The 27,684-nt window shown below is 27.2% G+C and overlaps 3 protein-coding genes across 3 annotated transcripts; 1 reads left to right on the top strand and 2 right to left on the bottom strand.

Moving 5' to 3' along the window:
- Positions 1 to 3,758: 3,758 nt before the first annotated feature.
- On the bottom strand, positions 3,759 to 4,869 carry LOC119678890 (charged multivesicular body protein 3-like). Its single transcript, XM_038090970.1, has 4 exons — positions 4,781 to 4,869; positions 4,652 to 4,729; positions 4,262 to 4,502; positions 3,759 to 4,202 (listed from the first exon to the last, which is right to left on the bottom strand). The coding sequence occupies exons 2-4, from the start codon at positions 4,694 to 4,696 to the stop codon at positions 3,817 to 3,819; spliced, it is 672 nt and encodes a 223-aa protein (XP_037946898.1). The 5' UTR covers positions 4,697 to 4,729; positions 4,781 to 4,869; the 3' UTR covers positions 3,759 to 3,816.
- Positions 4,870 to 4,943: 74 nt separating this feature from the next.
- On the top strand, positions 4,944 to 8,207 carry LOC119678889 (ATP-dependent RNA helicase SUV3 homolog, mitochondrial). Its single transcript, XM_038090969.1, has 10 exons — positions 4,944 to 5,563; positions 5,618 to 6,009; positions 6,069 to 6,180; positions 6,241 to 6,550; positions 6,619 to 6,753; positions 6,812 to 7,112; positions 7,180 to 7,359; positions 7,420 to 7,568; positions 7,633 to 7,814; positions 7,893 to 8,207. Exons 1-10 carry the CDS (start codon positions 5,134 to 5,136, stop codon positions 8,111 to 8,113), a joined length of 2,412 nt encoding a protein of 803 aa, XP_037946897.1. The 5' UTR covers positions 4,944 to 5,133; the 3' UTR covers positions 8,114 to 8,207.
- Positions 8,208 to 19,175: 10,968 nt separating this feature from the next.
- Positions 19,176 to 26,726, bottom strand: LOC119681492 (synaptotagmin-14-like). Its single transcript, XM_038094702.1, has 8 exons — positions 26,619 to 26,726; positions 21,821 to 21,988; positions 21,417 to 21,758; positions 21,060 to 21,268; positions 20,477 to 20,671; positions 20,137 to 20,403; positions 19,771 to 20,076; positions 19,176 to 19,615 (listed from the first exon to the last, which is right to left on the bottom strand). The coding sequence occupies exons 1-8, from the start codon at positions 26,656 to 26,658 to the stop codon at positions 19,415 to 19,417; spliced, it is 1,728 nt and encodes a 575-aa protein (XP_037950630.1). The 5' UTR covers positions 26,659 to 26,726; the 3' UTR covers positions 19,176 to 19,414.
- Positions 26,727 to 27,684: the final 958 nt, after the last annotated feature.

Here is a 27,684-nt window from a genome sequence, read left to right as displayed (position 1 = left end):
GATATGCCCAGATTGTTTAGGTGTTCCGAGTGGTTCCCTGAAGCACCCCGTCTCATTTATGTAAATACACAACAGTTTAAATCGAAATATATTACCAGAATAGATAGTGATGACGTTTCATGAACAATTAATTTCTTTTATTTTGTATTCCACAGTACTCATTCAAGTCATATCCGGCGCAGCGATGTACTTAGAACTTTTAGTGCTCCTCCTTAGTTTTAGTTTAACCACAGATTAAACGTTAAGCATAACTAATTCATAATGACACTAATTTCAATTTCTTAAGAAATATATGCTGGAACAGTCAATACTATTATATTACTATTTATTAATTTATTATAATTATATACAATATGTAGTACATTAAGTTAGAACATGAAATTTTTTCTATTAATGTTATCCTCTATTATTGTATAGTCATGTTTTTACATAAAGATAAAACACTAAATATTTAAAAAAAAACCATTGAAATAAATTTAATCCAAATAAAAGTTTAATCTCATGTACCATTACATATCCTGACAAAATTTTATTGAGTCCTGCACAACTCATGCTTGTTAAAATCAACCATGGCTAACACTCAATTTAACGTAATTGCACATTTATCTGTTTGAACGGAAAATGAAAAATTATTGCACAATGTTTTTGGTGCCCCCATTATATTAATCTACTCTACTACCAAAACGACCAAAAAAGGATATTGACAATAACAAGGATATAGCTAGCCAAATAATCTTCCCACATACTCGCACATGAAATTGTTTTTAACCAACTAAGATACAGGATATCGAGCAAAATAAAGTAAAACTAAACAGCAACAACGTCACCAACAATAACAACAAATATCTGAGCCAATTCAGCAATTATCGGCTTAATTTTATTACCAAGTCATAAACAAGCAATGAGCAATCCAGCCATGCAGACATGGTACAAAGCAATATTGATTCCGACACAACAACAAACCAAAATCCTTCAAACGCTGTTCTGATATAAAATTCTCTATTGCATTCTTAGTGCAAAGATAAATCCTCATTACAAGCACTGCGGGAAACTCAATATTGTTCTGAACTATATCATTTCCTTTGAAACCATTTGTGTTTTTTTTTTTATAAATGAAAGCATACAGACTTAGTTATGTGGAAAAATAGCAAAGTATTTTGTCATCCAAATGAGACAGACCTTTAATTTTTGAGGAAAAAAATTTTGTTTTCATGAAATATTGCTAAATTCTACTAGAAATTATGGTAGATAATTACTCCTACGTATATGAGTTCGTTGCCTTCTATTCATTGGAAACCAAAATCCAGATTAATAAATCAAGATTATACTTAAATAAACCATTTTATCGATGTTACAAAAATGATAACCTTAGCAGAAAAACACTGTCAACATAAACAGTATCTTCCCATATAATGTCATTATTCTTTATTTGTAGTCTTTGATTCTAATAACCATAAGAAATAAAATGTTCATTTATCGCAATCATTTAAAGAAACCTCCGTGACTTCTTTAGGTACAATTTTGGCGAGTTGAGACTTATCTCTCAACTTGTCATTAGTTAATTTTATTATTAATATAATAAAAAAATTTCCTTAAAAAATTCCTTAAAAAATATCATTGTGATTTTAAGTTCTGGAACCGATACAGTAACACCAATCTTTTCTTTTTAGGAGAGAAATCAATTAGTAGTTCCTTTTTTAGCTAGTTCGTTTATACTACAATTTACCTCGAAATCAGTGTACTCGATATATATTTGTAAGTCAAATCACTGAGCCATCTCATTTATGGCAATTAACCACTAACTTCACATTTGATCTCATTGAGTCTAATCCTTTAACAGGGACTTGGCTATTAAAATAAATATATACAGTTGTGGTCCTAAATATATATATATAACAGTAACTTCAATGTATCCACGAATAAAGATTTGTTTCGTTCTTAGTACCGCAAAACCAACCTGTTTACTGAAACAGCCTTCACAATGTCTGATATTGATCGCTTTTTCGACATTAGTAGTACGTTGATCGACTTTATATGGCAACTGTTAAACCAAAGAGAGCGTACAGGTAGCGGACAATTTGTTAAAGCGCTCCACGAGGTTCCTGTCAGTTTTTGGATATTATTTCATTTTATATTTCGTGTAGCTTTTCATATATTTAATATCTTTAAATTAACACATACTATAAATCTAAAACTAATGTCCAACAATTTATATTACAACCAGAATACACAAATATGTTGTTATTATTGGTATAGCCCGCAGGGATCTCTGAGAACAGATAACATGAAAAGAATCAGATGACGAATACATGGGTTAGGATGTGAATGGGTAATGGTTGTGTAAGAGAGGAAGAATTATTAGGGAGAGCCGTGGATTGATGGATGGGTGTGACTTAAATTGAAGTCAACCAGGATCAAGACGGAGAAACCTTGTTAGTATAACTATTTAGTGTCTCAGAGGTAATACAGTCAAACTTTCATAACTCAAAGTCCAATTTTACAAAGAAAAGGTTCGACTTATGGAGACTTTGAGTTAGAGAATTTTTTTAAATTTTTTTTATTTTTGAAAGAAACTAGAATTATATTTTAAGATATTTATTTATTTGCAATCAAATAGTGAAGTAAAATATTAAAAAATTAGGGTTTGGGACTTTAATTCTTTTCTTATTTTCAGTAAAAAAAGATTCCACTTTATTCATACTATTATAGTGATCATCAGTTGTAGTATCATTCATTTGCAAATATAAATTCAGAATTTTAAATAAGTCTTCTACTTCATTCTTGGAAGGCTGTTGATCAATTACATTCTCATCATCACTTTCCGTTGCGCTTAGAATTTGATCCAGTAATGTAGTCATCTGTAGGAAAGCTTGATGTACAAATTTCATCGTCAAACTTAATGTAATTATTAAGAGTAGCATTGGAAGTTATTTTATTTACTTTAAATCACGTTGCCACCGACTGGCATTTGCACAAAGGAGCAACATAAGAAAGAAAAAATTAACAATTTGGTTTGGAAAAAGGGACTTTCTATAACACCAAAAGCATTTATACTTAAAACAAAGATTTTACTTATAGAATGCACTTTCCCATATTCCTATCGGCACGGGACAAAATTTTTATTCGAATTATAGAGAAATTCAAGTTACAGAAGTTCGAGTTATGGAAGCAGAATTGAATGTAATTTGCTCTTTAAAACCTTGGTACACTCTTTTTGATTCCTATTATAGAAAATTCGAGTTATTGAAGTTCGAGTGATGGAACTTTGACTGTATTTCGAACCTAAGGAGTCGCACGTAAGTTTTATAAATAATATACACACTCGGAAAGATTTCTACTGTATGCTAAGTTACCAGAAAAATTAGAATAATATTTTTTAATTCTGTTGACGTTCCTGAACCTAAAAAGTCAAAGCATAAAAAATAAACATATATCTATTATAACTAAACTCTGGTATATTGTATACATTTACTTATTCCTGTCACAATTTTATAAATTATAAAATCATATTGTATTATTTGTGTGTTTAATAAATATACGCATAGAATTAATATCAAAAATATTAAACAAGTTGCAAAAATAATTAAATTATTCAATAACAAAAAGTAAAATAAAATATTAATTAAATAATTAAACTAAACCATTTTATGTAAGTTATATGTTTCTATCAATAAACATTTTATAAAGCTTTGTAAATTTACAAATTAAATATTTAAGATGTTCAAAAATTTTATATTCAATTATTCTTTAAAACTACATTAAAGCAATTGTATTAAATTTTAAGATTTTTAACGCACAATTTGGTATTTTTTAAATCTAAGAACGTAAAGAAGCTAAACGTGTTTGCATTTCCTCCAATTCCTCTTCCTCCTCTTCTTCAGCTTCATGTCGTACTGTAGCGGCGGGTGTTTCTTGCTTTTCTGCTGCAATACCTTCCGGCGGTAGCGGTGCTTCTCCCAGTTTACCATTAGTTATTTCCCAAAGTACGTTATCGACTTCCTTAGCAGCTTCCTCTTCCATTTCTTCTGAGTCCTCAAGTGAATCCATTGTTTCATCGAGCATTTCTTCAATAATACCCGCTTTCATCATTTCTTTCGACATATCACGCATTATGCCAGCCAATTCAGGATAACGTACTAAACTTTGCATAGCCTGCATCACTTCTGTAGATTTTTGCAATGAACCAGCAACTCGTAAAGTCGCTATAAAATAATGATAAATTTATACAAAACATTACAATTTTTTAAATAACGCAACTTACACAACTGATTTTTCATTTGTAATTGTACTGAGTTAAGATGTGCTTTTGACGTGTATATACGATTAATAGCCTTACGTGCCCCAACAATTTCTTTTGCCAAAATGATGCAAGTGTCCCGGTCATTTTTGGACGCAGCTTGCTTTAGCGAACGTTTTACTTTCTCTTCCTCGCGTTGTATGCTGCGTATTTGGCGGTCCAACTGATTGCCTTCTTTGCGTATTTTATGCGTCCATTCTTGTACCTAAAGTATATACAATTTTTAAGTACAGTTTTATTGTTTTGGATTGGAAGAGAAACCGCGCAGATGACGTAGTTGCATTTTTTACGACCATGAACTAATTTATATACGGCAAATGATGTCACCTTATGTATTGAATATTAAAAACTTACTTGCTCCTTTGGATCTTTTGTTGGTGTTTTACCAAATAAACCCATTTCTATTTTTTTATTTTTTTTTTGTAATATGATCTTTAAAACAAACTGTTAAATTAATAAAACTACTTAAAGTGACTCATTTACTTGATTTGTTTATTTGTTTGTGTCACAGTAAATGTCATTTATGTTTTGACTTTACGAATTCTTCTTGCAGCTGCGCAGTACAAGCATACTTTAATGTAGATTTATTCAAACATTTTTAGAAACATTTAATATATATTATTAAAAAAAAATAAAACAAAATTCTATTAATTTGTTAACAGCAACCTTAAAATATTGTTTTTATTATATATATTATACTACGCATTAAATTGATAAAATTTGACAATTGTGTTTTTACAAACTTTATTTTGTACTCTTAAAAACTGAATTGTATAGTACAAACCAATATTTTTTGTAACAGCTGTTTTGGAGGTTATGTGTGCAAACAGCTGTTCATGTCTCTCGCACACGCTCATTGCATCACCACGAGATGCAAAATTTTGTGTAAAAATATATTTTTTGTTTATCTTAATAAATTGTTAATAAAATCTGCATCTGACATGCATAACTCACGGAGAGGCCTCAGCCTGTTATGTGCTCTGAATGTTAAATCTCCGATTAGTCAACTGAATCCTACAACTACAGTGTTAATCAGCAAATGTGTTCACCGGAGCAGCTACCAACAAGCAAGACATAAAAAGAACAATAACGCAGCTAATGTTTCTACATTATTTAAACCAGTGCCGGTGCGCCATAACACAGACGAACTAGATGTCGGCGCTGAGCTCGTTGGAAAACTAGACAAATCTGATATATTAAAAATTTTAAATAAGTTTACACAAAGACGGGAGATAAAACTGCTCTCCAGTGAAAATGGACTTGACTGTAAATTAAATATGTTCTTTTTTAAAACAACTCATTAATATAATAAATTTACAGCTTATCTATTACAACAAGCATTTGCTTCGTTTAGACGTTATTGTATTGAAGCGGACAATCTACCTGTAGATTTACACATAATATTTAGCGATATCAGTCAAGGTGCTGGACATATTGATGACATATTTCCGTACTTTTTAAGACATGCAAAAACAGTGTTTCCCCATTTGGATTGTATGGATGATTTAAAAAAAATATCTGACTTAAGAACGCCTGCTAATTGGTATCCCAGTGCACGCGCTATTACACGAAAAATCGTGTTTCACGCCGGCCCAACAAATTCAGGAAAGACTTACCATGCTATGGAACGTTTTTTAACTGCTAAAAGTGGTGTATATTGTGGCCCGCTAAAACTACTAGCAACAGAAGTTTTTAACAAATGTAATGAAAGGGTAAATTAAAATTTAATTAATTTATCAAAATGACTACATAAATAAACCAAAATTAATAGGGCACACCATGTGACTTAGTTACTGGAGAGGAACGAAAATATGGCATTAATGAAAATACACCAGCAAATCATGTCGCGTGTACAGTAGAAATGACATCTGTTAATACACCTTGTAAGTGTAGTTTTGAAGTTCTGCATAACATTTCGAAAATAAATTTTTTTTGCTTTTTAGATGAAGTTGCTGTTATTGATGAAATACAACAATTACGTGATCCTCAAAGAGGCTGGGCATGGACACGTGCATTTCTCGGACTAATTGCTGATGAAGTACATGTTTGTGGTGAAGCTGGCGCTTTGGAGCTGTTACAAAAAATTTGTGAAACAACAAATGAGACAGTGGAAGTACATAATTATAATCGTTTAACACAACTCACTGTAGAAGACTCAGCATTAGTGACACTTGACAATGTAATGCCTGGCGATTGTATTGTATGTTTTAGTAAAAACGACATATACTCTGTGTCTCGGCAAATTGAAGCAAGGTAAAAGGGTAATGAAGTTTGAACAATTTTTTATAATAAATGTAATTAGCTATTTTACACATACGTAGAGGAAAAGAAGTAGCTGTAATATACGGTGGCCTGCCACCTGGTACGAAACTTGCTCAGGCTGCTAAATTCAATGATCCTGAAAATAGTTGTAAAGTTATGGTTGCTACAGATGCTATTGGAATGGGACTTAATTTGTAATGACTATATTGAAAAATTATTTAACTAACAAATAAAACTAAATTTTATTTACAGGAGTATACGTCGAATTATATTTTATTCATTGGTAAAGCCGTCGATGAATGAAAAGGGTGAACGTGAAATTGATACAATATCAGTCTCATCAGCTTTACAGATTGCAGGTAGAGCAGGAAGATTTCGCACACAATGGGAACATGGTTATGTGACAACTTTTAAAGCAGATGATTTGCCGGTTTTAAAAAAAGTTTTATCACAATCACCAGATCCACTTAAGCAAGCTGGCTTACATCCGACTGCCGATCAAATTGAGTTGTATGCTTACCATTTGCCAAACTCAACATTAAGCAACCTTATGGTACATATTGAATGTTATAATATATTGTACTTTATAATTATCTTTACTCTTTTGTTTGTATTTTAAGGATATATTCGTAAATTTATCTACCGTCGATGATTCACTATACTTTATGTGTAATATTGAAGATTTTAAGTTCCTGGCTGAAATGATACAACATGTACCATTACCTTTACGTGCTCGATATGTGTTCTGTTGTGCACCAATAAATAAAAAAATGGCATTTGTTTGCTCCATGTTTTTAAAGGTTTGATCATTTACTTAAATTGCAAAAATTTGATAAACATTAAACACTTTAACAAACTAGATCGCACGTCAATATAGTCGCAATGAACCTGTTACATTTGAATTTATAACCAAGAATTGTGGCTGGCCATTTAGTTTACCAAAAACCATTTTAGATTTAGTACATCTCGAATCAGTTTTTGATGTAATGGATCTCTACTTATGGTTAAGGTAATTAGTTTTATTTTAATATTTAACTAACTACAGATTAATGTTCTTTTATATTTCTTTTAAGCTATCGGTTTATAGATTTATTCCCAGATGCACCTGCAGTACGTATTGCACAAAGAGAATTGGATGAAATAATACAGCAAGGAGTTTTTCAAATAACACGTCTATTGAAGAATACCGAAGCTAATCAAAATGCTAGTGACGGTGACACCACATACAATATGCGTAGAACTACACAATTTAAAGGTAATTTCTTAATAAGTTTTGTTAAAGTTTTTGCTTTATTTATTTTATTAATATGTTTGTGCTTTTTTTTTAAATTAGAACCTCGCGTACCAACCAATATGCGTGGACGGTTAACAGAACGTTTATTAGCTCAAGGTTTACTTACTCCTGCCATGTTAAGTGAATTAAGAAAAGAATGGGATAGGCAACAACACTCACTTGAAGAACGTAATTTTAGTAATACATTTGATGACAATGAAGATGATAATGAATATAATGACTCTACTCATAAGAAATTTCGGAGGAAACGTAGAAAGTGAATTTAGCTCTGATATATTTAGATAGTTAATAGAATTTTACAAATATCATTTGTAGCCAAATCATAATTATTTGTAGCTTATAAAATTTGTTTTAAAATTTTAGTTTATATTGTATAGTAAATTTTGAAATATATTTGTAAGCTTTAAAATAATAATGTGTAACATTACAATATCGTAAAAAATATATTAGTAAAATCAGTATCTATTTTATATTTATTAAAATGATAAAAGCTGATATCTTGTTACTTATTATATAAAAGATAATTTAAATATATTAAGATACTAAATTTTATTAAATGTATTAATATTAATTTTTATAATGTTTTGTATTAATAGAACTGGGTTGTGTAACTTAATTATCCAACAAAGCTCAATTCAAATTTCGAATAGATCGAAATGAAATCCTTTTTAATTTATGAACATTAAACACTATATACCACTAATTCGATTCCCATTTGGGAACAATATTTAATACATCCTCTTTTTTTTCTAGTCTTTGATTATTATTAAGTAGTGTATGCGGGTAATGTTCGAATAGTTACTTATACATACAAGTAGCATTGTTGTGACATGGATATCTGTATGAAAAATGTTATACTCACTCTAAAATTAAATTGTGGTATATAAATATATATATTTTTTAAAACCTTATTAAAATCTGTCAAATTTAATTCAAATAAAAGTATTTATTTTAGACCCATACAAAAGACTATGTCCACTGTTAGCCATACATATTTATATGTAATGATATAAAACACTATCACACATTATCTTTTCATTACACATCGTATTCAGCTTAGGATGCTTGTTTGGTTGCAGTAGCAGGTCATCAGCTAAATTTCCATGTATCTCAATTAGCGGTTTTTCGCCGTTATTCCACCAAATTTCTCGCAATAATCCCCTAAGATAAAAGAGTACAAACTAAATCCATCCCTTTGAATTTAGATAATTTAATAGGTCTTTCGTCTTTACCGATGGAAACTCTGATAAGCTGTCAAAGAAATACCTCATTAAAAACCTATTTCAGAAGCCAAAGCCAAGCATTCACAGAAAAAGTGTTCAATGGTTGGCTTTCCTGCAGGTTTCCACAACTTCCGCAGTAAAGATCATGAGGAATGCGTGCGTTCCTATACACCAATGAGCAGAAAAGACTGCAGTAAGCCCTGTAGTAATCGATCTCTTTTGATAAGTTTCCAAGATCTAGTTTTATTTTAGGCGTGCCATGTTAACCAGGAAGTTGCACATGACTTAAATGCATTCCATGTGTTATTGGCAAGCTGAAGAAAATTGAGGTAAGTTCTTCTTTTAACGAACCAAGGTGGGCTAAGCCATCAGCTTTCTTGTTCCCTGTAATGTTCACATGTCTAACCTGGGTTAATTGTGTAATATTTTTTTAGGCAGACAGGAGACTTAATCGTCTTGAAAAGAATATGTCCTGAACGGACTATTTGCTTAAAATATGTAAGATATTATTAATTTAGAATATAAAAATTAAAACTAATTAAAAAAAACAACAGTGTTTTTTATTTTTATTATTGGCAAATTTTATTTTGTAAAATTTTATATATTATTTTTTATTTTTCTGTGTTTACTGAATTTAAAAAATTATTATAATTTTAAAAAATTCATTTATTAGCTTATATTTTATCTATTTAATTTATTTTTATAAAAAATCTTGATCATTAAAAATGTGCTAATTTTTTAACTTTTTGTTTTGTTTTTTGTTTTACCAAAAAGAAATGTATTATATATTAATACAATGTGATAATATTACAATGTATTTAATTTTAATACAAAATATTATTTTATATCTGCTTCATAAATTTTTTCAAATATATTTTTTTTAGTTGTTAATTTAATCTTATGAAGTAAATTATTATTGTTAAATTTTTTTTTTTTTGTTTAAAAATAATTAAAAGCAGTTTAGTTTGTTTAAAAAATGTAAAAAAAATTATATATAATATTTAATTGTTAACAGTCAACATACATATAAAAGAAATTCTTAGAAATCTTTTTTAAGAGTAAATAAGCCAATTTATGTTAGTACCAATTCCAATTTTTATATAATTTTTATAAGAAATTTAAGTTTTTCTTTTAACAAATTTTTTGTGTATTTTTTACTAAATTTCGTTTCCAATTACGACAGTCTCAAGTCACGCTTCAAAATTTGACAAGCGTTCAGGCATTTCTTCAGCGAGAAAAGTGATTATGCTCGAAAAATTAAATTTTTAACATTTCCATATTTAAATATAATATAATTATTATTTAAATATAAGATTAATATTTTTTGCATAACAAAAATACAGCTTGTCATACACAAGACAATTTACAATTAGCTTAGGAGTATTACAAAAAATATATATGTATATATATTTATATTGAATATTTTTACTGATTAGATTTAGTAGGTACAAACACATCCATAAAGTTTTATATATAATAAATAGAAATCTGTTCACATACACATATATTAACATATATATAATTATACGTAGATCAGATATCAAGACACAATACATTTTAACACATGATTAGTAATTAAAACGAGGTAAAAAACATTTATGATATTAAAAATATAATATAAAAAGAGATCTTAGACAATTAATTAAGAACTACAACAATATTTATGTATAAAAACTCTTTTAATAAGATTTATATTTAACAAAATTTATTACATTATATTATATTATATAATTATGTTATTAAAGCTGATTTTAATATTATATTTGTAACTACACTGCTGAATATTAAGTAATTTATAGCAGCTCAGTGCCAATTTCAAACAACAAAAATATTATAGATACTTATCATGAATCAGTATAAATGATCTGATCCAAACATTCAAAGAAGTTGGATCAGCAAAAATATGATCATGTTTTAGGATTTCATTTAAGAAAAACATTAAATCTTTAATTTTAATGATCAGGCATGGGCTGACTTTTGATATATAAATATTATTGATTTTGATGTTGTATGTATATAAGTTTTACTAATAATATTATTTAGGTATATAGGTTAATAGTATATACATCAAAATAGTTGTTAATGTTTTCAAATCTAATACATATCGATAAAGTTTAATATGTATGTATGTTTTTTAATTATACATTATGTATAATTAAAATTGTAATCGAAATTTTAAAATCTTTATATGAAAAATTGAGTAAGATATTGTACAAAAATCTAATACTAGACCCATAAGTATCTATTATTTAACATTTTCAAAATTTTTAGTTTTGTTCTTGTGGAATAAAAGATCGGACCGAGGCTAGTTCGTTTCAGACAAAAGTAAGTAATCCATTTTATACACACATGTTCTAAAAGCGGACCAATATTCAAATTATTTACGTACAATAGTTCGCAAAGTTTTATATGCCTATGCCATGTCGGACTAGTAAAAGACTACTCTAACACTAGTTATTAGCAAACGAAGACTAGTATGAACTAGCTCCTTTTTATTTGAAAATAACTAAATAAATAACCAACACAAGATTACTTATCTCTAATAAGAGTTAGAATTACGCATAAAAACCTTCTTAAATTTTTCATTCATACAATATATTATAAAGTAATTTATATTACATTATAATATATAATATTATATATATTATATATAATTACACATATTATATACATATATTATAATATATACATGTATATATGTATATATATATATATATATACTAGTATATATGTATATTAGTTATTCCTCACAGGAAATTAGAATTACGCATAAAAACCTTCTTAAATTTTTCATTCATGCAATGCATTACAAAATAATATATATTACATTATATTATATTATATAATATATATAATATATAATACATATATAATATAATATATATTATATATATTTACACATAGTATATACATATATTATAATATATACATATATATATATACTAGTATATGTGTATATTAGTTATTCCTAACATTACGCATAAGAACCTTCTTAAAAATGCATTCATATAATATAAGGCTAAATAATTTTGTATTTTTTATTTTTAGTTATGTTCAAATAAAAACGAACTAATTCATACTAGTTCTCGTTTGCTAATAACTATTAACTAATAATATATATATATAAGTCATATATACGTATTTGTTATATATTATTTTCTTTTAAATTGATAAGTATATATCATTATAGTTGTACTACTCGTAATACTTTACTAAATTTGTGAATAGTATCATGAGAACAAATAATAAATAATAATAAAGAAATAAATTTTAAGTCTTAAGTTTTATTTCATTGAAGAGACCTACATTCATTTTATATATGAAAAAAAAACAAAATAAATTGTTTAAATAGGTGATCTAAATATTTTTTATTTGTATTTAAAAAAAAAAATATATATATTTGTTTTCCAGAGAACTTTCCATCCCTTCTATTTATTGTTTTATATTAGATCTATTATCTATTAACAATTTGTATACCTTTCAAAAACAATAGTAATCATGCGAATACCTAAATTAGTTTTTAGCAGTGAAAATATCTAAAAATTTTCATATATGAATTGCAAGAAAGTTTGTGGAATGGAAAATTTTTTTTATTTCTTTGATTTAATTTCTATGTAATATAAGCATATATTTTAAAAATGTCAACCACTTCCGATAACAAAAATCTGGCAAATCCTTGAACTATTAGTACTAATGTAAGTACCTCAAAACTATCATATGACAATATCTGGGCAAATTTTATTATTTTTATTTCTTTTTTATTATTTAATAAAACTTATTAAATATACATTTAATTAAAAAGTATAATACGTTAATAAAGTCATACAGGATTAATTCTGAAGGTTCCTAAATATTTCAAATTTCATTCAATTTTAATTACAAAAATAATCTATAAATTTCTAAACTATCTTCTTCCTTGCAAGCTATATCGCTACTAAGTCAAATCTTTATGTAGAGAATGATTAGAATTTTTGCTGATCTAATATAGCTTTTTTTAATACTTTTTAATTCTAAATTTATTGTATTATGTGTCCCTAAAATTCAATACTATTTAGTTATCTACCTAAAGTATTTTGTAACTATAATAAAATACTTTTAAAAAATGTACATATTTTATATCTGAACTTCTCTAATATTTTTACCTATACTTGGTTATGCTTGCTTTATATAAATAATAAGTTTATATGATAGTTACTCTACCATAGCTAAATGAAAACTATCACCAGCAGTATTTAACAACTTTAACTCCTTTCCTTTATATTATACATGGAGTATTCCATGTATAATACAAATATTTAAAATTATCTTCAAATGCAATTTGTTATTATAATTATTAATTATATTTATATACGTACATTACTTGATTAAATGCGGGGCTTAAGTTAAAAACAATATATTTAAATTTTGAGGTATTAAAAGAGTAGTTTAATTTTATGGTAGCGGGAGTATGATCTAGCTACAGAACAACAGAAGAGCAAGCGAAATATTACCCTTGACCTTTGACAGATCACGTCTGGACATTTAATACAAAAAAACTTCACTAACATCCCTACCTGTATACAAATTTTTTTTCTGCATTCCACTACTAGGCATGGAATAATTTCACTAAATTTTGTGGTGTTTTATTGTTTACAGAGTCACTATCTTGCCACCATTATAGCACCACTGCTCCCGATCATGCTATTCAATATTAAAAAGTATTAAATACATGATAAACAATAATCCAGTCAAAGCAAAGAGAAGGGGTTATGAAGAAACCTCGCAGTTAATAGAGAGTAAAAGTGCTTAAGTGCATTGACTAAACTAGCCTCAACATAATAAATAATAATCCATACTGCTAAGAGCGATTTGCTAGTACCCAGAATAGTTATATACTTCGCTGGCGATGCAATTTTGGTCGACGGTAATAATGATGATTACAGACAAGTTAAATATGATTCTAATACTTGCAAAACTATTATTAGCATACTAAATTCTATAGGTCACTATGAACCATTGTTCTTTATAATACCAGTGGCAAAAACGTTATCGCAGACAACCTCAAGGCACAACCTAAGGACTTTCAGTAAACATATTCATTAACTAATAAAAGTCAAGAATTAGGAAGTAATCTTAACAGCAAGACTCATTCAAACTTGTTAACTTATGCATAAATCAGTAAAGCGCTAAAATTTTGGAATGCCTGAAAAATGAATAAAAGGAGTGAGGCACTGCGAATGACGTAAACATTGAAAAGGTTGTCTACATTACATTATATAATATAAGTCTCCAATTCGATATATCTCATGAGTTAGCCAATAGTTCGTCTTAACCTCTTAACCTGCGCTACCATCTCAACGTAATGGATCTGCCATAGGTGAGAGAGTTACGCAACTGTGTGGAATGGGAAAAGACTTCTAGTCACATACTATGTGACTGTATTTTTTTTTGATCATATCTGAATGTTAGAGAGACAGATGTCTATTGTTAGAAATCTCTCAATGCAAACTCAATTTTTCGCTTAATTAATATCAGTTACACAACAAAAAATCTTCTTCTTTAGTAATACAATACTGGTAGCCTGAATGTCTCTATATGTGGTAATTTTTTGATTTAAAAAAATTACTAACATTTTAAATTCTATTAAAAAAATTATTATAATTAAAAGAAATTTCATCGGACAGTATATTGGACATGTCAAAATATATCAATAAATATTATATATAATTTAGCTGTGTTAATTAATATCAGCTTAATAATATTTTTACTATCAATGCTGCAAATTGTAAATATATATTAATATTAGTTTTAAACACAAAGAATTATGTTTTATAGATAAAACTTGTCATCCACAATTTTAGAAAAAAAATTATAAATGTTCAGTTCAAGATCCCTTCAACTTCTCATTTCAAGCTATAGCATTTTAAATAGCCGTTCTTCTAATAATTCTAGTATTTTTAAGCTTCAAGTAATTAATCCTCTGGACCATATTTCTATATATATGTATTCGTGAGTATATGTATGTATAAATATGTAATATGCATTTAATTTTGATTAATTATTTTCTATTTCTGATTTGTACCAAATTTTTTAAAAAGGTACGTGTACAATATATCATAACATTTCCATAAAATCCTTTATCAAAGCAGTTTAGCTCTTCAACTAATTTTCATTTTGTAACAATATTTATTATAAAAACGATTATTTATATATTATATATTTCTTTAGGAATGTATGTAGGTAGGTATTCATGCAATTTATATGTATATATGTATGTTATATACGAGTACAATAATAATTGTTTATAATATTACGTCTTCTTTCATAAAAATATTCCATTTAACATTTTAAGAGTTTTAATATTTCAATATCTTTAATAAAATATTTTTGTACAATTCTGTAAATAAATATTTTTTTTTTCTAAGAGGAGAAAAATAATTTTTTTAAGTACTTTTTTCTTGTGCGTTTAAGAATTTTACTCAAATTTTCTTCGATACGAGTATATCAAGGTACAAAGTTTTTTTCTTTCAAATTAATACAATATTAAATCAATTTAAAACCAAAATTCAATTTTAAATATTTGGACATTTTTCTACTTAACCCACATTGAGAAATACAATCATTATGTTATTTTTTCTTATATAAAAAGCAGCAATTACAATAATGACTAGATGTTCTATATATATATATATATATGTCTTTACATATAAATATCTATAAATTAAGTTTTTTAAACATTCAAAGCACAAAATATCATAAATTATTATATAAAACGCAAATTTTTTATAAAACAATCAAAATATGCTTTGCCACCTTCAAAATAGGTCAAATATGACCATGTCAACTATTGACCCAATGCTAACACTTTTTTCGCAAAGGTATGGCCTTCAATTCCTTAGGCGAATTTATTAATGGCTGCAATCGAGCCGAAATTTCTTTCTATTTCTTTCTTGAAATGGTCATTTTAGAAAATGGAATAACAGCTCCCTGTGATTTACCGCAAAGGCCTCTTACAAAAATCAAAATTAAAAATGAAAATTTTTTAATTAATTATTTTGGATAAATACTTTATACACATATAACTGTTCCAATAACAAAGACTCTAGCTTCCGTGTTTTTTCTATTCTTATTTTCTATTTATATCCACGGTTGCCACTTGAAAATTTTTTTCTGTACCAAAATTGGTTTAAAAAGGTACCATTTCTGTAAAAAAAGGTCCAAAATTTTTTTGGACCTTTTTGTTTTCTCGTTCTGTGTTTTTTATAGTGTTATAAATGAACAAAATATAAAATAGTGCAAAGTTGCATTTATAAAAAAAATTAATTGGAAATATCCACAATAAAGTTGGGTCGTCAAAAATGTACCAGTTTTTGAACATGAGTACCAAACGAAAAAAAAAAAAAAAAGTACCAATTTTGGTACTAAAGTACCATAAGTGGCAACCGTGTTTATATCTCTATTTGTCTCTCTATTATATCTCCGTTATCTCTATTTAAAATGATTGGATTTATATTAAAATATATATGGTACATAATACCACTTTTAACTATACAAGTAGGTTCTAGTTCTCATATATAAGTTAACGGTATTCTACCAGATAGAAATTACTTTAGAAGTTATTATTATGAACAGCGCGTATAGTCGCTTCAGGGGGTGAATCAGTGGTCCACTATTAGCCACCAGTTACAAATTACCCCAAATAAGTGATTTGGGGTCTATATTTTGTTTAATAATTTTTGATTACTAAATAGTATTTAATAATGCTGTATTTTGTTAAATAATATATTTTTATAGTATATATGAAATTATTAAAAAAAAGTATAAAAAATGACTGTTATTATGACTACTTTTATATATATATAATCGTTCATTTTATTTTATTAATTTTTTTTTTATATATATTTTGCTGTACTTGTAAATAAGATATTTCAATATTTCAATTCACTTGAGAAATAGCTGGTAAATAAAATATAAAATATATAAAATAGTGTGTTTTAATGTTTGTTAGATCCAACCTATTTTACACTCTCAGATATATCATATACTTCAAACAAAAATTAAAAAATTTTTATATATATGAATATACTATATATGAATGAACACTTGTATCAAATCACTATTAATAATTGCCGCTTTTTATTTTGCCATAATTTTTGTTATATTCAAAATATTTTATTATATAAATTATTCACAATTTAATGAGTTTTTATTTATAAATAAACAATATATTATCAATTTTTATAATTTAAAATTATTTTAATTAACTTTTAGTCTTTTTTGTTTAATGTAAAAAATTTAAACTAATTTATTTATTTTTAATTTGAGATAAATATTTTAATGTATATATGATTTTTGTTTTGATGCATTTTTTATTTATAAAAAAATAAATTAATATTTTTAATATCTTTTCGTAGAAGAAATATTTTTTAAGTATTTTTTAAGTATTTATATATAAAGTATTTTATGGGTGTTAATAATGCTAACACGAAAAAACTTTTTAAAACTTTAGGTTTTTATTTTTAATAAGATAATTAATAAATTTCAATTTATTTTACTTTTACTAATTTATTTTTTCAGTTCCCAAAATTCAAACATATATAAGATTTATACTCTATCTATATTCTTTTTAATAGTGTGAAATTAAATTTTTAAAATTTTTTAATACACATGTAACAAATTATTGTATTTTAAAAATACCTCATTTATATCAAAAGCCATTATGTTTTAAAAAATTTATAAAATTGTATTTCAAAAATACTTTCCGTTTCATATATGTATATATCTATCATCAGGTATAGGTATATTGATAAAGCGATTAACACTTTATAGATTAAAAAATTTGGAATGCTATCATATAGATAATGTATATGATCAACTAATTTTATATAGTTAAATTTTAAGGTTTACAAACTATCGATAATTTGTTTATATTATTAAAATATGTTATCGATTAATATCAGAAATTTTATTTAATAAACGGTTATCGATTTAAGAGTATTTCAAAGAATTTTCTTTTTGTTTTAAATTCTGATTAATATCATATCAATTATTTATTAATCTTTCATAGTGCTATTTCTATCGAATAAAGTTCGGTTATGACAAGAGAACATATCAATCTGACATAGATCAATGCAGTTTTCCTTCGGTTAGATATAAAGATATGCTCTCAAAAGATTTCGATAACAAAAAATCAATTTTTCAAATATTTTTCTAAAATTCTACAAAATAATGGCTTCCAATTTTAAAAACATTCAGTATGTTATATTATGCTTTATAAGGGGCGTAGTAGACCCGATAATCGCAGTACCACATCGCCTCTAAATAATATGGGTATATATGCATATTATATTTCAAGAAATGTGACGAATTTCTTGAAGCCTTTTAAGGTAGTTAATCTCACACTAAACATATAGCAGATTCCATGTCAAAAGCCACATCAATACATTTTTGAATAGGTTTTGCTAATTTAGAATTCAATTTACTTCTTCCAATGAAGCTTCTCTCAGGCCTCTTTAAGAAGTCAGCTTTTCGAATATGGATTGTATTAAAATAGTTAATGTAGTACAGAATTACATATATATTTTTTTGAATTTTTGAATATTTGATATGATAAAAAGTAGTGTTTTTTAAATTAATGTTTATTACAATGAAACTTGTAAATTCATATAAACTTTCTTATATATTTAATGTAATTAAAATAATTTTGTTTTTTATCTTGCTTGTATCACAAAGTATTTTTAAATTATCAATTTAATTTAATTTAATTTAATTTAATAAAAATAATTTTCATATATTTTAATTTTTATATTTATTACATATTATAATATAATAATATCTGCTGTAGCAACATTTTCATAGTATAAAAAATTCAAAAGTTTCAATATGAGTATACATAACTCATTAAAAATAATTTTTTTTAATATACATATATTATTTGTATACATATATTATTTGTTTTTATTATTAATATTTAAATATAAAATTATGTGCGTAATTTTTTAAATAGTGACATTTAATTTTTAAATTATTTTATTAATTTTACAATTGCTTAAATTTTGTTTATTTCAAACAATCGTTAATGCAAAATATTTGCTTCCAAATTTTTTTTTTCTATATATCTACTCTCGGTGGAGTAAATAATAAAAAAGTTTACAAAAACAACAAAATGACTTTATTTAATTCTCAAACAAAGTCTAGCTCCAAACCGGGCTCAAGGCCAGCCTCAATATTGACAGCAACAGCGTCTTTTTCAGCATTGCTCTCCTCTTTAGGCTTTTTTGTTTTGGACTTTTCTTTCGACGTGAAACCCAATAAGCTTAGGCCACTTCCACGTCGAGAAGAGTGTCCTAACTGTTCGAATCAGGAATCCACCAAAACATGCCAACGCATTAGGAGCTCCCCCTTTGGCAATTCACGCACATCCATCCAATGCGCAACTTCTTCTGGTCCAGATGAGTTTAGCCCAAGACTAAACCAACCGACCATTTCATTTTTCTTCATATTTCGTTTCGCATATACTGAGACCATAAGCGTAACATCATTCAATTGAAAGAGTGCCACCTATTTTTATATTTTTAAGAAGTTTAAAAAAATTTTTATTAATTTATTTACTTAATATAACTAGCATATCTAATTCGCATCTAAAGCTATATCATTTAAGTTCTTTTTTTATTTATTTTAAATTTTAATCAAATTCTTCAATAAGTTGTACTTACCTGAAACACAAATGTTTCTTTAAATAAGGGATTCGGCTGTCCTCTTCTAGTTGATGTTTTTGCTCGGGAAATCTCTTGTCCTATACTACTAACCAAACACAATTTCACATATGTATCGGGTGCTTTACTTAATGACAAACAGCGAAATTGGCTGCCCTTAACAATTTCAACAGTTAAACGACCCGTTATACCATTATAACCTAAACCTAATAATAGCTCTGAAACACCTCCATGTTGCATTGAAGTGGTTGAGCCGGCACTTTCGGACCTTGCTAAACTTAATAAATCACTTGTTGAACCCATTATCTGAAACCGATATTTCAATTTAATAAATATTTATATAAAATTTATGATAAATATATTTACAGATGATGTGTTACGTGGCTCCAAAGGTAACCATAAATTGGTTTCTAATTCTAAATCGATTGTTGCAAAACTAACGTATGCCTCACCCACAAGACGTTCTTTTCTCAAACGCTCGCAACCATAGACACGTACACGCAAACCCATACCATTAACTTCTTCGGGATTAACACGATGCAGGAGAAAACTTTCCATATATTGTGGATTTTCTCCTGAACGTATTTTAGTCTTATGCTTCTGTTTCTTGCTTGGCAACATTAGCAATCTCACCTATAATGAAACAATGTGATTATTCTATAGTTTAATTCTTTATAAAAATTTTTTTTATAAGAAAGTATCTTACCTGTGTGTGAGTTTGTTGAATATTACCAAAGTTTGGTAGCCCTCTGGCTTGCAATACATGCACTGTCATCTTTCGCATGGGTGCATCATACAATAGGGAGATTTCAATGCTACCACTTTTGCCGTAACACTGATTTTGTACGGAGACCTCATCAGATTTCACAGAACGTAGGTCACTGGTATCAAATAAAGGTTCCTATTGGAAAATATATTATATATAATATATTAAAAGTTATTCAAAATAAAAATAATTATTGAACTTTATAGAATCTATAAATTTTATTTTTTAAATATTTAAAATGATAGTAATATGAAACAAAAAAAAAAAATAGAGCATTTCTAGGTCCACATAAATATATTATATTTTTGCATATATTTAATGGTAAACAGAAGTGGATATTCAAATAGTGATGAAATATTACTTATTTACATTTTCACAAATATACCTGTTAAGATAACATAAAAGTTTATGAAGAAACTAACTTAATTAAGTTATTAAATAGAGTGAACTACATTTTGAAATGTATACATTTTTAGACCGTCAGAAAGTAAGATTATAGATTAATTTAAAAAACAGTACGTACATCTTCATTATTATTGTTGTTGTTAATATGGTTATTATTAGTTTGCAAATCGGGTACATCATCTAAACTATCCTGTCTCTGGGAACTTGTTGAGAGTTTTTGCAGTTTGATGGGCTTAATAACATCTGCTTTTGTTTCAATGCGTGATTCTTTGAGAGATGAGGCAGCACTTCCATCTGTAGTTTTATTTGAACCAATTATCTGTCGATCTAACAAATTAAAACCATACAAAAATTATTTAATACGCATTATTCAATGTGGTATCTAATAATATGTTATAATTATGATCTTTATTTAAGATCTCTAAAATGTAATAGATCTATTATTTATATTTATGGAAACTATTACGATATTCACCTCTCTTATCTGATATTAAAAGACCCGTATGACTATCAATGGATGCCTCGACGGAATCATTTGAACTGCATTCACTATGTGATGATGGAATTCCAACTTTGCCACGTTCTGCTATAGCTAATGGATCATCTCTGGATGACTCACGCGGTGTAACAGTGACTCGTTGCAACTCACTTTGATTATAACTATAATTATGTGATAATGGACTAAATTGATTTATTCCGTAACTAGTAAACTGCCCGTTGGCCTTTAAATTATTGTTACGTTGCTGTTGTAGGCGAAGACGTCGCAAAATATCTTCTTCTGAATCAGAGCTGGTATTTTCATAACGTCGTTTGCGTGCTTTAATTGTCATATACATATATAACGTATAGTTTAGAAAAATTATTCTATAAAATATTTATACTTACATATTTTTTGTACATATTTGGATGGGAAATTTTTTTCGTTGCAACAATTTAAACCATGACGTGCATGAAAACACCATTTACGATTAACATACAAAAAAAATAAAAACATCAAAGCAATAACTCCAAAGAATGCACCTAAAACTGTTGTAATCTCAACGGTTCCTAAACAAAAAAGAAGAAATTTATAATTTTAATATGTAAATCGTTCGTGACATATATGCGAGTATATATAATTTAATATATGCCTACTTTTGTCTACGCTATCAAACATAACCTTCAATCGCTCCGTCAAAAAAAAAGAAAAATTAACTTGTCGTTCGAATGTCCAGTGGGCAACTAAATTTATTTGAACAATTAACAATTGCGTTGAACCTATGGGAATTTCCAATACGAAGTCATTTTCATAAAACGAAATTAATGACGTAATCTAATCTTATAAGTAATGACGTCCACCCAATTTATAGTTAAATGCGTTTCAGTTTTTTGATACTCAATTTATAGATTAATTTATGTAATTGCATGTCGCTGAAAACCAATGTCGTTATGTTCTTAACTTAATAAGTTTACCTTTAAATTACAAGTGAAAGTTAAATCAAATTTTAGTCTTTATAAATTTTATGACATAATATACTATACGAATATATTAATGTTTTCCACTTCTCTTAAGAACACTGCTATTATTTATTTAAAAAAGTGTTCTCCTTCTCCCCCATTAATAATTTTCTGTTTATTATTTGCATATGGGAAATTAAATATTTGGCCCCTATAAATATGCAGTTGTATTTAAATGAAAACTTATTGTTGGATTTGAATCACCAATCCAACAGCCTTCTGCTCGCTGCAAAGAAAATACAGATAAAGTATAATAAATCTACTTCTCCGAACTACTATGACAAGAAATCTAGTTGCGGATAATGGTTTGGCTTTGGTTTCTTTATTACAACAAGTAAATCAGTTACGAGTTAGGTACTAATTTCTTTAAAAAACTTAAAGCAGTTTTATAATAAGTCTACTACTTTATAAGTCTACTAATCGACCAAATTATGGATTTCGTAAATCGAGTATATTCTAGAAGTACGCAAGATTGTTTTAGCGTTTGATACCTTAGATAAACAGAAAAATAATTCCCTTAGACCTCTAAAATCTCGTTTTTTAAGTATTTGAAGAAGTATACTCGTATTATAACCATATATCTAATTGTATATATTATTAGTTATACAAATAATAATGAAAACATAGATTCACACTGTTCAAATTATACAATTTATTTTAAATACAACTCAAAAAAAATTATAGGTGTAGTATTGGACAACACATTAACCACTACACTAAGAAACACATTACGAGCAGAAGACTACCAATAAAAGACCTTACACTGAAGTAGGAAGATTTCTAAGCCCTAATATAGGCTGGAAACCTAATATCATCGCATTCCAAAACACATGCTCATTCTGCCTCATTATTCATCCGCATCATTCATCCGCTTTCATTCTCATTCAACTTTATAACCTTAGGTATAAACCACGTAGTTCAAGTTTACTTACCTCTTACCTCTTAGGCTTTATGAAAAGTTGGGCTACAACAGCAGCTTAACAAACCAATAATTCACTTATGACATAAGTTTTATTATTTATCTATATACAAGAAAGCACAAACAGGACTTTTCAAAGGTAGATAAAGGATAAAGGTAGGTCATCTATTAGAAATTACATGCCTCTGCATAGCATTCTTTCTGCAGTAAGAATATGAATAATATAGTGTCCAATTTAAATCAGCATCATTTAGATCATGGAATCTAAATTCCATCAGAATTGTTTGTAAATTCTTTACAAAAACCCATTGTGCACCTGAGAAACATTAATTTATCGCATATCGACTCCACTTTTGGCCTAACAAAAAATTGTGTTTGATTTACACAGGATGACAGACGGCCAAGAATTATTTACAGTGTTCAACATTTGTTATAGATTCCGAAGGAATGCCATAATATCTCTGTTTCTGTTCGTCAGAATATCATCAAATTCTGTCTATTCATCAACTTTACCAAAGTATATAACTGTCAATAAATGTTATACAATGAGAAACCATTCGACTTGTTTCAATAAAATTTCAATAAATATGAATTATAGGTTGGTTTTATGTTTTAAAAAGAAATGTGATTATTTTTATTTTCGGTTTCTTATTAATAAAACAAAAGCACCACCACAAAACAAATTCAATTATAAAGCTTGTTAAACATTAATGAAAAATATAGTTGATGAGCAACGTATTGAACATTTAAAAATTGAGAGAATTAGTCTAAATAAAAACAGAGGTAGGAATAAGAATAGGAATAAACGGGATACTAGCTCCCAACGGAGTGGAGCACTGTGACCATGATTGATCTTTTGTGCTACAACGGACTCTAACTGAACAGAAGACATTCCTCCGTCCGAATGAAAATCAGAATATCGGTCGTTGAGGACCACCTAATGTCAAAAGGGAAGAGTAGTTCTCGACCCAGTGACTTCCTTCTAGCCCAGATCAAGGCTGGACACTCACAGAGAATGTGACTAAAACAGAGGTAATTATATAAAAACAGAGGTAGTTATATATATTAAAACTGAAATGAAATTGAAACTGCACATCATGAAACACCAGAACATCGTGAAGGGAAAAGACAGGGTCAATACAACCCCGTTAATAAGTTTAAATTAAAAATATTTTTTTTGATTTTTAATGTCAAAATTAATACATTTTATTATTTGTTATGTACTTCATAGTTAATTTCAGCTATTTTCATTTGAAAAAAAAATAATTAAAATTTTAATTTAACGAAAGCAATAGTTACCTGGAACAAAGGGACTAGAACATTTTTTGCGTGCTGCCTGTAATACATTTCTTAATACCTGGCGCTTGTAGTTAAATAAATTAATACGAAATATTGATTAAATAGCTTTAAACGAAAGTTGTTGCATTAATAAATAGAGAAAAAAAACATAAATTTTTTATAGGTATGAGTACGTTTTAATACCTGTCATGGAAAAATACTTCAATGTCAACTCTTACCACAATAAATAAAATAGCGATTTTCCCAGCCCAATATAGTCGAGTTTAATGAACGAGACCAACACGCAGTTCTTAATTGTTCTGCAAGTGGGGTGAAGTATTACTAACACCGCACTACAAAGTTTTACAAATATTTATCATATGTAGATATGCACATATGTATATATTATTGAGTTTTTTGTTAAGTATAGTAATATAAATATTAGGAAAGGAACCTTAATACTGTTACCATGCACATACAGTGTACCCAACACTTTATTATTAGTTTGAGAAGATTAAGTAGAATTTAGTTTAACAAAATGCTTGTAATGCTATGTACAAAATATCGAAGATTCCTTATGGGACATATACTCTTAAATAACTCCATTAATTAAATAGTTTTATCTGTATCCATCTGCATTGCATCTGCATTAATGCCAAATAGTTTCTCAATTTTTATGCTAAATTAATGAAAATTGGCAAATAGATGCATTTTAATCAATTTTAGAAATAACACATATTGCAAAGCTATATACCAAAATTATTATATGAACTATACCATCAAAACAAAATTATCTTCATTTTTTATAAACGTGTTTAAATCAAACAACACGTTAAAGTCGTCATTAAACACGTTAATGACGACTTACAGTGTTATATGTCACAAGAATCGATATTATTTTAGATACTTTTGAATTCCTCCTGTGAATTAATTATTAATTAATTATTTTGAAGTATGTCCCTCTGGACCAGGCTGTTAAAAAAATATTAGTCCAACTCCTATTAACCTATCACAAAAAGTTATAATATGTTAATTAACTTAAATGCTAATTAAATTTATTTCCGTTGCACTCTTATTAACAATGGTCGAAGAACTTTCATCCACTAATTATCAATCCAAACCATAAAAAATTACCATTATTCATCTTATTTATATCAAATATAATAGTATAATCTTATAGTCTAGACTTGGCACCAAGTGATTATCATCTGTTCCTGTCAATGGCGAACAATAGACAGCCCCTCAAATAAACTTAAGTGTTAAACATGTCTGCTGTCTGTTAACGTTTTTAACCTTCTTATTTTACACTATGCAATGAAAATAACAGAAACATAATTACTAACAACTTGTACTAAAAACGCTACTATTTATCAAATTGATTGATATCTTGCTCTATTTATTTAAAATTACAGGACTTAATTCTTTAGCTCAACAGATATTCTTACACTTTACTTTAATTTTAGGGTATTATATAGCATTTTATACATTAGAGATTAGTGACTAGTTGTTCTTGAAGACAATACTTAAATAATAAGAATAAAATATAATTAAAATGTTTTTATTTGGAAAAAACTTAATGTGTAAAATTTTATTTTGCATGTAAATAGAATAACAGTTTATCCCAAATAAACGAGTTACAGAAATTTAATATAAATAAATTTTTTAATAAATATTTTGTTCTTGTAATATATGTAGTTTTTTACCATTTGAATTAAATGAAACTATTTCTTATATAAAACTACAGTACGTATCATAAAACTTCAATTTTTATTAAATGAAAAGTTTTGTAGGTTACAAGGACATTAACCTATTTAACTACCGCAATTACACATATGCGAGTATATACAAATATGTATGCGCTACCGTACAGTTGCTCCAAATACAAACTTCGTAATGTAAACGTAAGCGTGACATGTTTTTTCTTTTTTTTTTGAACAAATTTAAAAATATTAAATGACAGTTGCTATTATATTTCGAACTTACCATTTAAATAGTAATTATCCACACCAGAAATAACTATCATTTTACTTCAACGACAACTTATCGATAATCGATCACACGTTCCCAATACTTGTTGATGTACTTTATGTTTATCGATTTATGTAAAACTCTAAAAGATATATACAATTAATTAAAATTTAATACTGTGATTTCTGGCTTTACACGTTATCTAATTTTCATTTTTCTATAAATATATACAAATTAACTATATGTATATGGTATGTATCAATGTACATAAATGTAAATATATCCATAATATTATTATGCGCGTATATAATAAAAACAAACAATGCACAAATTGGCACCTAACAAATTGGAAGGTAGAGAAAAAGCTTTTCATTTTTCAGAACAATAATAACGTATTTTAATAGCACTCGAACCACAGAGTCGTTTTATATACACGGATTATGCCATTATTGATTTTTCGTAATACTTTTTTTTGTGTATATTTTCCATATTTAAATATAAAACTTAATTTTTGTTATATTTAAACGCACCTTTTCATAAAACTATTTTAAATATTTTTAACTCTTTATAGGTGTTAAGCATTTAATGTTATAATATTATTTTATTTGGGGAAAACAAAAAAAAATTTCATAAATAAAATGTTTTTAATCTGGTTCGCGTTGATTTTTGTTGCACTTTTCACGTATCATTTGTCGATATTTTTATTAAATTATTATATTAAGACAATTAAAAACTATTTTTTATTAATTATAATTAAATTTATACTAAGTTACAATAATAATAATTTTAAATCTAAAATCTTTGCACTAGAACTCAACTAATGACCGAGTGCAGTGAAAACTATTTGTACATAGTTAATACCTATGCATGAATCAGATGTCCTAAGCTTTCCTTCCAAAAAGCTTTATCCTCTTGACTTGACATTTCCAATGAATTACTTATCAACTGTTGCTTTTTGAATGAAAGATGAAAATCAGATGTAATTAGATGTGTATTCCCCAAATTTATAATTGTCAGTTAAAGGCTGGTGGCAAGTTTTGCCAAATTAATATTAAAATTAGAAAAATTTGTTATTTTTACT

The sequence above is a fragment of the Teleopsis dalmanni genome, chromosome 2 (genome assembly GCF_002237135.1).
Source record: "Teleopsis dalmanni isolate 2A chromosome 2, ASM223713v2, whole genome shotgun sequence".
Lineage (NCBI taxonomy): Eukaryota > Metazoa > Arthropoda > Insecta > Diptera > Diopsidae > Teleopsis > Teleopsis dalmanni.
Note: the sequence above shows the minus strand (reverse complement) of the source record. Positions and strands in the feature narration are given on the sequence as shown.

Coding starts and splice junctions, on each gene's coding strand:
- LOC119678890 (XM_038090970.1), bottom strand. CDS start 4,696: ATGGGTTTATTTGGTAAAACACCAACAAAAGATCCAAAGGAGCAA. Junction 4,503..4,651: donor CAAAAGATCCAAAGGAGCAA/GTAAGTTTTTAA, acceptor TATATACTTTAG/GTACAAGAATGGACGCATAA. Junction 4,203..4,261: donor ACAAATGAAAAATCAGTTGT/GTAAGTTGCGTT, acceptor ATTATTTTATAG/CGACTTTACGAGTTGCTGGT.
- LOC119678889 (XM_038090969.1), top strand. CDS start 5,134: ATGTCTCTCGCACACGCTCATTGCATCACCACGAGATGCAAAATTTTG. Junction 6,010..6,068: donor TTAACAAATGTAATGAAAGG/GTAAATTAAAAT, acceptor CAAAATTAATAG/GGCACACCATGTGACTTAGT. Junction 7,815..7,892: donor TAGAACTACACAATTTAAAG/GTAATTTCTTAA, acceptor TTTTTAAATTAG/AACCTCGCGTACCAACCAAT.
- LOC119681492 (XM_038094702.1), bottom strand. CDS start 26,658: ATGATAGTTATTTCTGGTGTGGATAATTACTATTTAAATG. Junction 21,759..21,820: donor TGTACAAAAAATATGTAAGT/ATAAATATTTTA, acceptor TGACAATTAAAG/CACGCAAACGACGTTATGAA. Junction 21,269..21,416: donor TTTAATATCAGATAAGAGAG/GTGAATATCGTA, acceptor TTAATTTGTTAG/ATCGACAGATAATTGGTTCA.